Below are 14,600 nucleotides of genomic sequence, written 5' to 3' on the forward strand. Positions count from 1 at the left end.
CAGGGGAGACTTCAAGGGTCTCCGACAAGCTCCGACTCAATCTACTGGGGGACATTAGACGCCCATCACTCAGTGCTATCCAGAGCCTCTTCATAACACTCCACATCGTCCAGCGTCCTCCCTCCCACTCTCTTGCATATCATCTCGGCGTCGCTCTCGGAGAACACTGTGTATCTCTAGAGCAGCGGGCGGGCAATCTATTGTTTGTCACACCATGGCATCGTCTGTCTTCTACAAGTTCAGATCTCAGCGGGATGAGTCCCGGGTGACCTTCGACGGCACCGGCATTTCTGTGTTCGATCTCAAGAAAGAGATCATCATCGCAAACAACCTCACTAAGGCCATCGACTTTGACCTCGTTGTTCTCGACAGCTCTGGGGAAGGTCGGTAGGAGTGCTGTCGGTGCTATGTCGGACTGTCCTCTCATGCTGGGTGTATGCGCAGAATACAAGGATGATTCTTCCATAATACCTCGCTCGTCTTCCGTCATCGTCAAGCGAGTTCCTGCGCGCCCTGGAAGGGGTGCAGCAAGGTACCTTGGCACTACTGGTCCCGCCCATGGGTCGTCTGACCCAGCAGGGAAGTCCGGAGCTGGAGGTGGCGGTGGTGGGTGGCGATCTGGCGGTGGACATATGTCGAAACGTTTCGATGGGAAGGAGCCGAAGGAAGAGCCTAAAGCAGTTCAGAAACCCCCCGCACCTGTACCTGTATGTCCATTCCTGAGGCCAATGCGCTTGAATCTGATGGGTTCGTTAGGTTCCTCAAGACGAGGCAGAGGCCATGGCTGCTATGTTCCAGGCTCAGACGGCCAACTGGGAGGAGACCCAGGAAAAGATGTCACAGTTGGTGTCGCGCACATGCGCAATTCCTTGTTCACGTAGTATACTGAGATCTAATGAACTTCATTTTGCACCTGTTATTGTGAACACTGTTCGTATAGTGCGATGAAGGTCTACAGTCAACCACGCGGCGGGGCTCCCCGAGGAGGAAAACCATATCAGCCCTCACATCACCATTCCGACCGTCCATTGCCTCCAAGTTATGTATGCTATCGTTGTGGACAGAAAGGTGCGTTCGTCAAAAACTTTCGGAGAACATGGCTTGAATTGGCTGCACTGCTCTCTTGCGCAGGCCACTGGATCCAAGACTGTCCAACAAACAACGACCGCGAATTCGACAACAGACCCCGCATCAAGCGTACTACGGGTATTCCGCGAAGCTTCCTCAAGGCCGTCGACAATCCCACCACCGGTCCCCTCGGAGCAGGAGTCATGGTCACGCCTGAAGGAGGTTATGTCGTTGCGCAACCCGACTCGTACGTCCCTATAGAATATCAAAGACATTGTCTCGCGCTAATTCCACTCACAGAGCGTCATGGCAAAAACAAGTCACCCGGCACAAAGGCCTCACCGAGGCCGACATCCGCGAACGCCCGCCGACCGACCCCTCGCTGCAGTGCCCGATGGATGGCAAGCTCTTCCGGGACGCGGTGAAGACGCCCTGCTGTGGGACGCTCTATTGTGAGGAATGCGTGCAGACGCACCTGCTCGAGCGCGACTTCCTCTGCCCCAACTGCGCGCGCAAGATCCCGAGCTTGGACAAGTTAATTGTCGACAAGCCGACGCGTGCGCGCGTGCACGACTATGTGGATAGCGAGATTGAGAGGAGCAGGCAGGAGGCGGAGAGGGCGGACAGGCAGGAGCGGGAGAGGGCGGCGGGCGAGCAGGTGGAGGGCGGGGGCCCAGATGGGGACAAGGTGCGTCGCATGTTCTCTGTCCTGTACTCCCCGCAATCTCGACTCATGTAAACAAACTTTGCGTCCTCAGGACGGCCAGAAAGCGGGCGAAGGCGCGCTCGGCGCCGAGGGCGACGAGAGCTTCTTCGCGGAAGGCATCGACGTCGCGCAGATCATCGCCCAGCTCCAGGCGCAGATCCAACAGCTCCAGAGCATGCTCAACAACGTGTCCATCCCCGCCCAGGCGCGCCAGCAGGCGCAGCTCAAGCACCAGCAGCTCCAGATGGAGCTCCAGCAGGCCCAGGCCGTCGCCGCCATGGCCGCCGCGCAGTCGTTCAGCATGCCCGCTGCGATGGCGGGCGGCATGGGGAACGGGATGGCGGGGAACATGGGTGGGGGGATGGGTGGTCCGGGCATGGGCGGAAACATGGGCATGCAGGGCGAGTTCAGGCAGTGGACGAACCCATTCCCGAACCAGCAGCCTGCAGGGCAGGACTCAGCGTACCAGCGGCTGCCTGTTAACAACAGGAGAAGGCCTCTCAAGAGGGACCGCCCTTCAGACTTCCTAGAGATTGCGAGCGCACAACAGGGTGATCCCAAGGCGGCGCGGTACTGGGAGTGAGCGGGAGACTTAGTAGGCAGTTCCGTATTCCTGCCAGTCCTGCTGAGCACCTGGTCGGATGGACATGAGACCGTAGTATAGATTGAGAATTGTTTCAGAAGCTCTGGTTCGCACATATGTATAGTCGTTCAGGTATCAGACATAATGATAAAACATTACTCCATTGAATGCTACGACAGCAGAGAACCAAACATGAACAATGATCCATTCCTCATGAAGCTGACACAGAAACCGGGGAGTCCGGGGGGCGCTGCTGGCTTTGCGGCGCGAAGCGCTTCAGTAGAGACTGCTGGTAGCTCTCCCATGACGCGATCAGCTGTGCGGTCATGAACAGTTTTTAGATGGATGTAACCTAGAACCGTGCAGAAGGGGTCTACCTGTTTCTGCCGCTTGATCATTCCTTCAAGGAACGCCTCCAGGGCGTTCTTGAAGTCCTCTATACGTTCCTGCTCGAAGCGCGCCACCTCGGATTTCACGAGGCGCGAGACATGGTCAAATTCCTGCTTCGCGTCCAACGCACGCCGCTCGGCTTCCCCGACAATGGCGAGCGAGCGGCTGAGCTGGTCTGGCCCAAGGCGCCCTTGCGCGCGATTCGACTCGTGTGTTTGCTTCGTGCGTCGGAGATGCGCGTCTGCACTTTGCCAAGCGTGATATATACGAACGCGGGAGCTGAAGGCGAGCTGTACGTACGATCCTATGTGAGCGGCAGGAACGGGAAACAAAGAAAGAGACCGACCCGAACAGAGTTGATTAAGCGTGCATATTCGTCCGCTGTATACTAAATCAGTAAATGTTGCGGTCAGGTCGAGGAAGCGGAGGGGACCTGTAGCCAAAACAGTCATGACGTCTTCGCTTGCTTGGATGTTCTGCAGCTCCTGGGCCTTCCTTTCAACGTCTGCGAGACCAGATAGTGTTACTGCCAGTTGGCTGCCAACATCACACGCTGCAAGGTCAGCGATAGCTTGGGCGAACTCGGCAGCGGCAGCAGACACCTCTGTACACAGCTATGTCAATACATGCTAAATTCGAGGGTGAAGAGACAGACTTACCAGCCCGTTGCTTCGCCACCGCGTCAATCGCTTTGACGAGCCCGCGCAGCTGAGTCTCTAGGCTGTCTAGGTACGCCTTCTGCCTGTCGAACCACTGTTGTAGCAATACTGTTAGTACAGTTATGACGATTTCAAATGCAGTTCCGAGTCACCTCGTCTGTCTCGTAAAAGCGGGGGCCAGCGATAGTTTGGCCGAGAGCAGCCATGAGGCCGCCCTTCTCCTGGGCTAGCTCAGCTTTTCGATGTTTGATCTATAGAGGGGACAGTACGATGAGTGTCATCCTCCGGTGCGCGAAAATACAAGCACGGACGTCAAGTGCAAATGTGTCGCTCTCCAGGAAAAGCTTCAAGTCGTGGTCCTTCTGGAGCACAGGGTGGTTGGCTATCTTCTGGATGCACTTCTCGAGGGCGAGCCGTCGCTGCTGCACAAAGTCTTCGTCAAAGCGAGCGAAGGGGTTCTTGTCTGGGACTGGGGGGACGACCACCCCAGGATTGTTCAATGACAGCGTCTCGTACAGCCAGAGGAAGTCGGAGTACCGCCGCAGCACCGAGAAGCTGGACTTTTTGTACATGGGCGACGTTGTCTGCGGGTGACCGATCAATCACGCATGTACCTACTCCGAGAAAGTGAAGGGAGCGTACCTTGGTATGGACGGTGTACATGGTATATGCGCGGATAGGGTCCCCTACCCTCTGAGGGTCGTCGACGGTGATCACGAACACAGGCTGAATGCCGTTCTCCCTCTTTGCAGGGGCAGGCGTCGATACCGACGTCGAAGGCTTCATGTCAACGTAAGTCCCCTCCTCCTAATCAGCAAACGCGCAACACGCACCGAAGCCGACCTCGCAGCCCTCGCAGCCATAGTCTCCGCAATAGGCCGGTCATCGTCGTCGTCGTCGTCCGATACGTTCTGGTTCTGCGCTGCCGACACCGCAGGCCCCGGCACGCTATACGACGTCTGCGTCTGCCATCCGCCGCCCGGACTCTGCCACCCGCCCAGCGCCTCGCCGCCAATCGAGAGCCCCGCGATGGAGCGGTTGAGCGAGGACGCCGGCTGGTCGAGCGGATTGAACGACGCCGGCTCCACCTTATGCGAGGACGAGAAGGACGCGGTGGAGGCGCGCGAGCCGTGCCCAAGCGTGCGACTCGGTGCCGGTACGTCCGTGCGACGCTCGGGGGGCGGGGGCGGGGAGGAGGGTTTCGGTAAGGGGGGCTGCCGCTGCTCGGCAGGGGGCGTAGGTGATCGCCTGGGCTCGGGCTCTGCGAGCTTGACGGGCTCGTCGGTCTCGGTGGAGATGCTCTCGCGGAAGCCGCGCGACTGGTAGGTCGGCAGGCCTGTGGGGAGCCCTGTGGACGCGGCTGCTGCCGCCGCCTCCTCCGCCTCCGCTACTGCCTCTGCGGCGTTGAAGGCTGCAGTGTCCAGAGGGTCTGCAGGGCTGGCCGGCGCCTCCTCTTCATGAGGCTTGTTTTCGTCGACCTGCGTATGGGGTGGTTCCTCTGACCCGTAATCATGGCTCTGGTAGTCCTGCGGCTCGTGGTCCTGGAATCCCCCGACATCGGCGAACGCGTTGTGCGTGAGCGTCGTGGGCGAGATGCTGTTCCCTCCAAACGCGAGAGACTCCTCGTTGAAAGAGGGCACTGCAGCGGCGGTCCCAAAGCTCGCCCAAGGGTCCGGCGAGCTCGACCTGCCTTGTGCGAAGGGGTCGCCGAAGGGGTTATCCATGACGTCTCGTGAGGGTGCGAGCAGGTCGTCAAAGCCGTTGTCCATTGTGCTCTGACTCCAAGGTTCCGTTCAGAATACGGGGGTATATGTGAAAGGCTGGAAGGCGGATTAAGAGGAAGAAGAGATAGGGATAGGCCACAGTCGTGCCAGTGGTGTGCATGGGCGCTTACAGTAGATCGACCGACGACGCTCTATCTAATCTTTGACATACTGCGTATACTCTGATGACCGTTTGAGTGCCAGAATGCCAGGGAGGACCCATCAGGCTGCACGCATGAAGATGCAAGACATGAAGCATTGACGTAGTGCATAACATGCAGGTAGTATAAAGAGGGTATCCGATTACGATGAAAGAAATCCATGGCACAGTCCACATACTCGCAGTAAACGTGGAACTCCAGCACTCCGTGGCCTTGTCCCCAACACATAACACGTTGTTTCCCGCACCTACGTCCGGCTTGCTCACTCCAGCGGCATAGTCTCGACCGCCGCGAGTAACGACGCCCAGGTCGACACTGCCCCCTCCGAGAAGTCGTGCTCCTCGCGCGCGAACGACCGCACGGCCTGCGTCAGCAGCGTATTCTCCCGGTTATGCAGCACGACGCGCAGCTCGTGCCACATGCTGCGGACCGTTCATTATGCGATCTCCGGACGACAGATGACAGAAAGTGACGTACCAAGCGCGGATGAAGACGCGGCGGGCGAGCGCAGCAGCTATGGCCGCCTGGTCCTTCTCGATCAGCCCGGCAATCTTGTCGGCCTCCTGCTGCCAGCCCTCTTTCTGCGCCTGGCGGATGCCCTCAAGCTTGTGCGAATTGGTGTCGACGCGTTTGCGGAGGCGGTCGACTTGGTCCAGGGAGAGGCGGTCGTGCCGGATGAAGAGGTCGCGCATGGCGACGTAGAGATCGCGTTGTGCCTGTGCAGTTACGGATATGTCAAGGGAGGTCCCGCGATGAGGGAAGCAACGCAACTGACCTTGAGGGCTTCTAGCGTGGAGTAAAGCATCGTCCGTGACTGTTCATAAGGTACATCAGGGTCTGCAGCTTGCGGAAGAGGACAATGAAAAGGAACGTACGCGGTGCTCGAGCGCGTCCGCGTGCCTCTGCGTGTGCGTCGAGACGTGCACCAGCCCCTGTCTCACGCCCGCACAAAGCTCACAGTCCTCCCCGCGCCAACAGCGCTCGTTGCTCTCCACCAGACTCTTCATCGTGTTCGTCAGGCGCGCCAGGTCTGCCTGTCCGTCCAGAAGAGTCGTCCCCCGCGCGCCAGAAGTGAGCCCAGAGAAGATGGACGACGAGGAATCAGCGTCGCGGTCAGAGCCAGAACCAGAGCCGTATCCGTGGCCAGAGGAGGATGAGGCCAAGGCGGAGGAGGCAGATGAGGGAGAAGAGGAGAGCCCGCCGAATGAGGGTAGGGGGAATGGGAGGTGAGTCGGCAAGAAGCTTGGCCGCATTACAGGAGTCAGGCGTACCGCTGCTGCCTCCCGGCGCCGGACGATGCGCTCCGTGAGCAGGCAGATCCGCTGCCAGTGCTCGATGAGGAAGCCGATCTTGCCTCGCACGACACTGGTAGGTGAGCGAGCAGATTTAATGGCTGGTGAAGTGATTAAGGTGACTGAGGGACATACGTGAGCTTGTCTTCTAGGTCGCTGGGGATGGCCATTTCCTCAAGGCGATCGACGCGCTTGCTTGCAGACTCTTCTTCGTAGGATATCGCAGTGTGCTTTCGCCACTCCTCGAGAGACGGCTCGGTTAAGAAAGATTGGAGGACAGCATCGTCTTTGATGACCGGGTGATTCCTGGGAGGGAATGAGAGACGCGACTAGTCGTTGATATTGGCCACTTACACCACGAAATTGATGAACCTGGCGAGTCCTCGCCTGCAGTAGGTAGACATGGCTAGGTAAGCAACCAATGCGGTACCAGCATTTTCTGGACCAACCTGCGCTGTTCGAGGAACCCTTCATCGGCTATTCATGAAACGTGAGTCTAACTAGTTCTACCGTCGCTCAGGTGATACTTACGGCCTATCCGCTTGGGAGGTAGCGCGGGGAGCAGCCGGAAGGGGTATCGCTTGACCAGTACGTCCCACAGAAAGACGAACTCAGAGTACCGACGAGGGACAGGTGCTCCGCGCTGAAGCCACAAGATATGAGTGCCACCACAGAATTTCGAAAGATGATTCACGCACGTCACTGGATACCTCGTATACAAGGTACCTGTTTAGTATGAACCCTTGTTGTCCTAGGACGTTAACGAACACCGTTTCCTGTTTCTTCCACCACTCCCGCGGCAAGCCCGTCCCGGAGATACTGGAGGGCGCCCCATTGGTGTGATTGCTAAAGGCAGGTGGCGGCTTGGGAGGTGCGCTTGGGGAAGTGAATCTGGATGCCCAAGGGTCTTCGGTCGAGTAGCCACGTGCGGGAATAGGCGGAGGCATTTGCATGATGTCTTGGAATGTGGAGTTGGTGGGAGGCAGTGAGTTGAGGTCGAGAGCGGGCTCGGGAAGAGCATTCTCTTGTGCGAGGGCAGCTACGCGCTCGACACTCACGTCTGGTCATGGCCTGAGTTGGGGAATTACAGGGAGCAAGGCGTCTCGCGCACCTTTGCCGGATTGGGCTAGTGCTGCCAGTGCTAGAGCTACAAAGAACTCCAAGCGCGATACGCGTGGTCGCGAGCTGACCAGGCTGACGATCTATTGCGCCCTCCTCAGCATGGATTGTGTAGCCGCCGGGTTTGCGCTAGACGCACCTTGTCGACAGTAGACGCGGGAAGCGATGAGGTACCGAGGACTCTGGACAAGGCGTTGACGGAGGTTTCGCCGGTGTTGGAGGGGTCAACGGCAGAGAAGGCGCGATTGTAGATGAGAGGCAGAGTTGCGTCTCCTGTGATGCAAATGCAGTTACTGGGAATGTCGCGCAAGTTGATGCGCGCCATAACGTACCGATCACCGAGCTGAAGCCAGAGGAGGTAGAGCCAAATGAAGGCAATGCTGGGGGTGCGGGACTGGGTGAGGTACTCCATGGGTCGAGTCCATCGTCGTATACTGAGCTGATGAGAGGATTCTCGGTGACGAAGCTGGCGCCGAACTGGGAGGAGGAGCCGTAAGCTTGAACTGGGCGAGGTGCGTTGAACATGGTGAGTATATCAGGAACAAGGCCACAGGCGCAGATTAGGTGGTCGTGAGCGTCGTGCAAGAGGAGAAAGGCTGAATACGGGCGTCGCAGACTGTCGTGTTACAGCAGAGAACCGTCGTCGTAGTCGGAGCACGGACAGGCCTGCGTGCGCAGGCTCGAGGTCGCAGTCGCCGTCGGAGCAGAGGCCGAGCGCGTCAACGACGTCAACAAGCCACCGAGTGCGGGAGGCGCCCGGCGCTGGGGATGGCAGGCGTGACAGTGACAGGGGACGCGGTCACAGGATCGCGGTGGTGACGGCCACGTGGGGCTGATTGGGGCTCCGACGACACGCCTGTGAGCGCGTCTCCGCGCGCGTCCGTGCTCGCCCTGAGAGCGTCTCCGCTCCCTTCTCTCCTCCGTCCCTCGAGCCCACCATCCCGCCAATGCAGCCAATACAGCCTGCTCAGCGACTACCTGTTCAGCAGCCGCCCCCCGTCAAGATATACAATGCCGTCTACTCCTCCGTTCAGGTTCGTCCCGCACTCCACTCCACCGCATATAGTCTACTCACCCAACGACACGCGCAGGTCTACGAATGCATGGTCCGCGGTATCGCTGTCATGCGCAGGCGCGCCGACTCCTACGTAAACGCGACCCAGATTCTCAAAGTAGCTGGCGTAGACAAAGGCCGACGGACAAAGATCCTAGAGAAGGAGATCCTGCCTGGAAAGCACGAAATCGTCCAAGGTGGCTATGGAAAGTACCAAGGTACCTGGTGAGTCTTGCGCCTCAGCTTTCACGCATGGCGTTGCAAGACACTTGCACGCGTTGGCTTTGTATTTCCTCCGTGAGCATTGGCCTCGCATTCCGCTCCTTCGAAGGATGGTACCCTTCTGAAGACCGTGGCGGCTCTGCCTTGAGCCTCCCTGGATGCGAGTATCCATCTCTTGGACCTCTTGTGTGCCATGCCTGGCAATCCCATAAATTTGCGTCCGTGTTCTTTGAGGTCTCTTCGGGCACGCGCTTCGTGACAGCCAACGCTGCTTTGTGGGCGCGAGATACAAGGGAATCACTTGGCTTGGAAGCGCTAGGCGCGTTTCTAGGATCGTGACACTCATGAAACGTACGAGAGACGCATACAGACGCGTCAATCCAAGCTCTCCGACGCGCCTTCGCATTCAATCTTGCATATGTGGCCCTTCGTTGTGTAAATACTTCGTGCTCGCCATCCTCTTGAGAATGGACGTTCTCTCCGCGGTGCGCGACATTGCTTCTTCTGTCACTCTGTTGCAGGTTTTGTATGCTGGCGGGCCTGTGTCAAATATATACGAGGTCGGGCTGCGTCGTAATGTCACGGTGATTACTGAACTGAGATCAGAGGGGCCTATCTTGCTCGTTCGATCTCCATGACACATCTATTACCCTACCAGATGATTGGCTTCATAGCACTCAGCCAGAGATGCATAGACACCCTTAGCTCGTAGACGTTGAACTTGTCGCCACATCACATGTTTAGCGCGCCTACTGACACCGTCGATATAGGATACCGCTAGAGCGTGGACGTGATATCGCCCTACAATATGGCGTCGCCCCACTCCTCGCTCCTTTGTTTGACTTTGTTCCGAATACCAACCCAATGGGCAGTCTACCGCCCTCCCTAGCTAGTGTCCCAGGTACGTGGGCCTCGTCTCCCCCCAGGAACAAGATGAATGATCAGTCGTGACCCGACGTCTCAATAGGTCTCGCACCACCACCCATCATGCCCGGTTCCGCGCTCCGTTTACTCAACCAGGGTAGAGCTCAGGGATTATTCACCCCTTCTACATCCAGTATGTCTGCTACTGCTCTTGTTCTCGCTGCTTCACTGGGCCCACATCTTGCAGCTGGTTATCCTCCTGGTTTTCCCTCCATCGGTCCAGTCTCCCCGACGCCCCCACCTCTCGTGCACCCTTCGCTGAAGCGAAACCACTCTCAACTAGACCTAGACCACCCAATGCCCCCTGCATTGACACCCCAGACCGCCCCTCCAACACTGGCAGCATCTCCTGACATCCAGATGCTGGACCGCTCGCGCCCCGCTTCCACCGCCCCACAAGCAGGTGGCGGGCCGTCGCCAAGCAAGCGAGCGCGCACAGAACCGCCCGTCCTCCCAGACGCGACGGGACGCGTTTCTCCCGCTGCTGTCCCCCTACAACCCCACGCGACTATGCCGCCACCAGCTTTTACAAGCACCGGCCATCGGCCCAGTCCTTCTGCCGTGAACGGCCTTTCACGGCCACCTAGCTCGCAATCAGTCGTTGCCAATGGCAAAGCTCCCGAGATGAAACCTGAGCCGCAGCCACAACAGTACACCATCCGCTTCGCCTCCAAACCCTCCATCCCGCGCACAATGGATCACCACGCGCCTGCACGCGACACGCGACGCGCCGCGATCGTACAAGCGATATGTGCGCGCGACGATCCGAAACCCGTGCTTGACATGATACGGGAAATTCCGCCAGACATCCCTGCACTCGCCACGGACGTCGATTTGGTGCTGGATGAGCAGGGCCACACTGCGCTGCACATCGCCGCGAGCACAGGCCGACATTCTATCGTGGAGGCCCTCCTTGCGGCCGGGGCCGACGTCCACCGGGGGAACTTCAACGGGGAAACGGCGCTCATGCGCGCGTGTCTCGCGACGCACTGTTTTGACACGCAGTCGTTCCACACCCTCGTCGCGGCGTTGCATGCGAGCATCCGCACGCTCGACACGGCACGTCGGAGCGTGTTCCACCATATCGTCGCGACGGCGGGTGTGAAGGGCCGTGCGGTTGCGGCGCGGTACTACCTAGACCAGGTCAACCTGTGGATCGTCAACCACGAGCGGGCGGACTTCAGGTCAATCATTGACATCCAGGACGAGCATGGGGACACTGCGTTGAACATCGCGGCGCGCGTGGGGAACCGCAGCCTTGTGAGGGTGCTTCTGGATGCTGGCGCCAATAAGCTGCTGGCCAACAAACTTGGGCTCCGGCCTGGGGATTTTGGGGTCGAGACCGAGGTGGGTTTTCTCTTGTCGTCGCCCTAGATATGCTCCCTAAACTCCAGGCTCCCATAGGAACTTGGTGGCAGCGCACGATCAGAGGACATCCTGTCATCACTACGCTCCGTCCCCTCAGTGCCCATCCAGAAGAGCCAGGATGTCATAGCCGGTGAGCGTCCCCTTCCCCCGCCTCCGTCGCCGACGGCGATCATGAATTTACCGCCGAAATTCCGAAGATATTACCAGCATGATCCATGGGCTCGGCAATGACTTCGCCTCCGAGGTCAAGTCCAAGCAGGACGCGCTCGACGTCACGCAGGTCCACCTCCGCGCCGCCACACGCGAGCTCTCCGAGCAGCGCAGGCAGATCCAGCACTGGCAGGCGCGCTGTGGGGAGCTCGACCAGACGACGCAGCGCGTGCGCAATCTGGAGCGGGCGTTGAACGACGAGGACGCGTTCGACTGGACGGGGCGGACGGAGCTTGACGGGGCGGACGCGGGCCCGAGTGCAGGGCCGGCGTTCCAGGCTCGTGGGCAGGGCGCCACGGCGATGGCGGGCGTGGGTGGCGCGGGAGACGTGCCGGCGAACTTGGACGTGGACCCGACGGTGCCGCTGGGGGACTCGGCGGCGACACTAGTGCGGCTGAGGAGGCTGAAGATGTGGTATTCGCGGGTGGAGCAGTTGATGGAGACGCGGATGCGGTCGCTGCAGGGCGCGAGCGCGGAGAAGGAGTTCCAGTGCAAGAAGATCGTCGCGTTGTGCACGGGCGTGCCGATTGACAGGGTCGAGGAGGTGAGTGAGTGGTTCTGACCGACGGGGCGGGGCTGCGTAAGGGCCGGCTGCGTAGTCGTGTTTTTCTTGCTGTTCGTTGTGCGCTTTTGGATGGAGGCTGAGCGTGCTTTCTTGATTTGCGTGTGGTTGCAGTTGCTCGAGAACTTGGTCGTCGCGATGGAGAGCGAGGCGCAGGTCATCGATATCAGCCGGGTGTCTGGGTTTATGCAGAAGGTGCGTGTGATGTGCCCTGACACCGTCGGGCCGCGACCTGACCTCTTGGATTGCAGGTGCGGAACGGTGTTATATAGTCATATGGGGTTCTCTCGGGTGTGGGTGATGATTATGGTTATGGATCACCCTTCTGCTCTCTCCTTCTCGTGTGCATGTATGAATGGTGCAGGCTTGGACTCTGTCGTCTTCGCTGTCGTAACGTTTATTATTCCGTAGCACTGTACCACTATGCATACACCGTTCTCATCAATCATCGAAGGCTTTGGGTGGTGTTTAGCGACATATCGCTGAATTCTCCACCTTGTGTGTCCAGGTCGCAAGGTAAGACAGCGTCGAGCGGGATATACAGTGATTCTCGATCATGGAGTAATTGAGTACAATTCATTGTAGCCGAACACCGGAAGTAACAGGAAGGCATATTCTTCAACGTGACTACTTGATCTGCTCCTTGGGCCAAGTGAACTAAAGACTCAGTCGACGAATGTACACACAACCATCGTTCCCACCCGACGCCAACACATCCCCTGCAGGCGGGAACGCTACATGCGTTGCGTGGCCTCTATGCTCGCGGAAGATAGCTACGCATGACCCGTCACATACTTTCCACAGTCGAACAGTCTTGTCTGCCGATGCGGATGCCACAAACTCGCCATTGGGAGAGAAGGATGTTGAGTAGATCCAGGAGATGGCCTTCTACTAGAACGCTAGAAGGGCGACCACTCAGAGGATCCCACAGGTGCAGCGCACAATCACCGTAAGACGACGAGGCTATACGACCTCCGTCCGGACTGAAGGATATAGTCGATGCACGGTGGTCATGCTTGTAAACAGCAACAGGCTCACCCGTGCTTACATCCCGGATCCGGACGGTCATATCGCTGCAGCTAGTAGCCAGGTGGTGGGTTTGAGATGGAATGCAACAGAGAGTATGTCGCACCCATGAGGGGGCTCCATAGTACGGACTAAATGGCCTGTAGCAACCTCCCAGACACGCCAACTCTGATCTTTGAGGGATTTGTGGACCACGACAAGTAGGCGGTTGTCAGAAGAGAAAGAGATGAAGGACACGATCCTTCCGGCACCTGGAGGACGCAAGATAAGCCGATCGCGGAACGCCCCGGCATCCTGCCAGAGGCATATGATACCCCAACGCGATCCTACTGCCAGCTTTGTACCGTCCAAAGACCACTGGCAGCATACGACTGTGCCAATTTCCCGCCAAGGTAGCTCCAAAACATCGGCACTATCCGCGCTGCTCACATCTTGGAGCGTTATGTGCTTGTATCCGGCCACTACCGCTAACCGAGAAGCGTTGGGAGAGAAAGCGATCTCCTGTCCGGTAGAAGAGCCTGGACTGCCATCAGCGTTGCGCATGAATCGGGCTACAGCGGTGTTGGTCTTGACATCCCAAAGCGCGACATCATCTAAGGCCATAGTGGCAAGGTGTTGGCCTGTGTTAGAGAATGTGAGAGCTTCCACATGCTTAACATGGCAATTGGTGCTGATCAGCGTATCTGTGGGGTCGATTAATTCATTGCTAGGTTTCCGTAGTGTAGCAGTGCACTGGCCTGGATCTGTCCAGATCTTGAGTAGCACCTTCTCTTCCAGCCGCGGGAATGTTTCACGAAGGCGGACGGCCCAAAATGAAGGAGTGCCTGCCGTGCTCTTCCTCGGCACAACGAACGTGACGTGTTCCACTCCGCCAGCGAGCGGTCCATCCATGAGCGCTTTCTCTACTTCTCGGAAGGACTGTTCGGCTCGGCTCGGTTGTTGGAATCCTGGTGGGGGATCTTGGCCTTCCCAGTCACCCAGCACGATCTCCAGACGGCGGAGGCTCGGCATACCGTGAAGCAGCAGCAAACGAGTCAAAGCACGCAGCACATGGTGATTCCAATGAACGGTTCCCAGCAACACCCTCAATGAGCGGACAGAGAACAGCCAATTTGCGTCGATCGGCACTTGTCGATGTTAGTGGACGAGCATTGCATATAGTATCACAGCGGATACCCACCAGACTCCCAATCAATGTCTACCTCGATGCTCAAGGTGAGCTTTTCGATAGTTGGCTGGTTGATACGCCACAAGAAACTTATCAACCCGTTCTACCTAGGATAGGAGACGAAGTCAGGTTTGAGGGGCGCAGAATGTGTATCAAACTTACAGACAACGTGTGCAAGCGAAGCCGTCCTAAGTGCGGCTCCATTGCAATCTGCGGAGGAAATCCATCGCATGGCATTCCACAAGTGACGGCAACGCATCGTAGATGGCGGATGGATGAGAAGGATGTCAGGATTCTGGCCAACTGCGCATGGTTTGTAAGCTAG

General features: G+C 58.1%; 5 protein-coding genes across 5 annotated transcripts; 2 read left to right on the forward strand and 3 right to left on the reverse strand.

Annotated features, from left to right (window-relative positions):
* The first annotated feature begins 145 nt into the window (after positions 1-145).
* On the forward strand, positions 146-2,509 carry DICSQDRAFT_153231 (DWNN-domain-containing protein). The gene is made up of 7 exons (XM_007362861.1): positions 146-383; positions 445-707; positions 757-842; positions 941-1,068; positions 1,132-1,315; positions 1,369-1,756; positions 1,827-2,509. The coding sequence occupies exons 1-7, from the start codon at positions 215-217 to the stop codon at positions 2,355-2,357; spliced, it is 1,749 nt and encodes a 582-aa protein (XP_007362923.1). The 5' UTR covers positions 146-214; the 3' UTR covers positions 2,358-2,509.
* Positions 2,510-2,520: 11 nt separating this feature from the next.
* DICSQDRAFT_178625 (Vps5-domain-containing protein) lies at positions 2,521-5,230 on the reverse strand. Its single transcript, XM_007362862.1, has 9 exons — positions 4,240-5,230; positions 4,049-4,186; positions 3,718-3,990; positions 3,559-3,657; positions 3,407-3,500; positions 3,181-3,351; positions 3,094-3,128; positions 2,735-3,037; positions 2,521-2,673 (listed from the first exon to the last, which is right to left on the reverse strand). The coding sequence occupies exons 1-9, from the start codon at positions 5,173-5,175 to the stop codon at positions 2,569-2,571; spliced, it is 2,154 nt and encodes a 717-aa protein (XP_007362924.1). The 5' UTR covers positions 5,176-5,230; the 3' UTR covers positions 2,521-2,568.
* Positions 5,231-5,412: 182 nt separating this feature from the next.
* On the reverse strand, positions 5,413-8,470 carry DICSQDRAFT_81120 (uncharacterized protein). Its single transcript, XM_007362863.1, has 12 exons — positions 8,074-8,470; positions 7,881-8,014; positions 7,734-7,824; positions 7,321-7,682; positions 7,154-7,265; positions 7,072-7,099; positions 6,977-7,009; positions 6,758-6,928; positions 6,206-6,695; positions 6,106-6,144; positions 5,808-6,046; positions 5,413-5,752 (listed from the first exon to the last, which is right to left on the reverse strand). Exons 1-12 carry the CDS (start codon positions 8,264-8,266, stop codon positions 5,593-5,595), a joined length of 2,052 nt encoding a protein of 683 aa, XP_007362925.1. The 5' UTR covers positions 8,267-8,470; the 3' UTR covers positions 5,413-5,592.
* Positions 8,471-8,688: 218 nt separating this feature from the next.
* Positions 8,689-12,489, forward strand: DICSQDRAFT_100762 (apses-domain-containing protein; the record flags this gene model as incomplete). Its single annotated transcript, XM_007362864.1, has 9 exons — positions 8,689-8,775; positions 8,833-9,020; positions 9,788-9,918; positions 9,985-10,074; positions 10,129-11,288; positions 11,346-11,439; positions 11,507-12,063; positions 12,196-12,276; positions 12,333-12,489. 9 exons carry the CDS (start codon positions 8,689-8,691, stop codon positions 12,351-12,353), a joined length of 2,409 nt encoding a protein of 802 aa, XP_007362926.1. The 3' UTR covers positions 12,354-12,489.
* Positions 12,490-13,146: 657 nt separating this feature from the next.
* Positions 13,147-14,118, reverse strand: DICSQDRAFT_167286 (WD40 repeat-like protein; the record flags this gene model as incomplete). The annotated part of the gene is made up of 1 exon (XM_007362865.1): positions 13,147-14,118. One exon carries the CDS (start codon positions 14,116-14,118, stop codon positions 13,147-13,149), a length of 972 nt encoding a protein of 323 aa, XP_007362927.1.
* Positions 14,119-14,600: the final 482 nt, after the last annotated feature.

The sequence above is a fragment of the Dichomitus squalens genome (genome assembly GCF_000275845.1).
Source record: "Dichomitus squalens LYAD-421 SS1 unplaced genomic scaffold DICSQscaffold_5, whole genome shotgun sequence".
NCBI classification, from domain to species: domain Eukaryota; kingdom Fungi; phylum Basidiomycota; class Agaricomycetes; order Polyporales; family Polyporaceae; genus Dichomitus; species Dichomitus squalens.

What these genes read in the sequence shown, in the direction of transcription:
- DICSQDRAFT_153231 (XM_007362861.1), top strand. Translation starts at nt 215, where the DNA reads ATGGCATCGTCTGTCTTCTACAAGTTCAGATCTCAGCGGGATGAGTCC. An exon ending in AACCCCCCGCACCTGTACCT is followed by an intron (nt 708 to 756) that starts GTATGTCCATTC and finishes TGGGTTCGTTAG; the next exon opens with GTTCCTCAAGACGAGGCAGA. An exon ending in GTCGTTGCGCAACCCGACTC is followed by an intron (nt 1,316 to 1,368) that starts GTACGTCCCTAT and finishes TTCCACTCACAG; the next exon opens with AGCGTCATGGCAAAAACAAG.
- DICSQDRAFT_178625 (XM_007362862.1), bottom strand. Translation starts at nt 5,175, where the DNA reads ATGGACAACGGCTTTGACGACCTGCTCGCACCCTCACGAGACGTCATG. An exon ending in GCTTTTACGAGACAGACGAG is followed by an intron (nt 3,501 to 3,558) that starts GTGACTCGGAAC and finishes TTGCTACAACAG; the next exon opens with TGGTTCGACAGGCAGAAGGC. An exon ending in GGTGGCGAAGCAACGGGCTG is followed by an intron (nt 3,352 to 3,406) that starts GTAAGTCTGTCT and finishes AGCTGTGTACAG; the next exon opens with AGGTGTCTGCTGCCGCTGCC.
- DICSQDRAFT_81120 (XM_007362863.1), bottom strand. Translation starts at nt 8,266, where the DNA reads ATGTTCAACGCACCTCGCCCAGTTCAAGCTTACGGCTCCTCCTCCCAG. An exon ending in TATACGAGGTATCCAGTGAC is followed by an intron (nt 7,266 to 7,320) that starts GTGCGTGAATCA and finishes TTGTGGCTTCAG; the next exon opens with CGCGGAGCACCTGTCCCTCG. An exon ending in GGGTTCCTCGAACAGCGCAG is followed by an intron (nt 7,010 to 7,071) that starts GTTGGTCCAGAA and finishes TACCTACTGCAG; the next exon opens with GCGAGGACTCGCCAGGTTCA.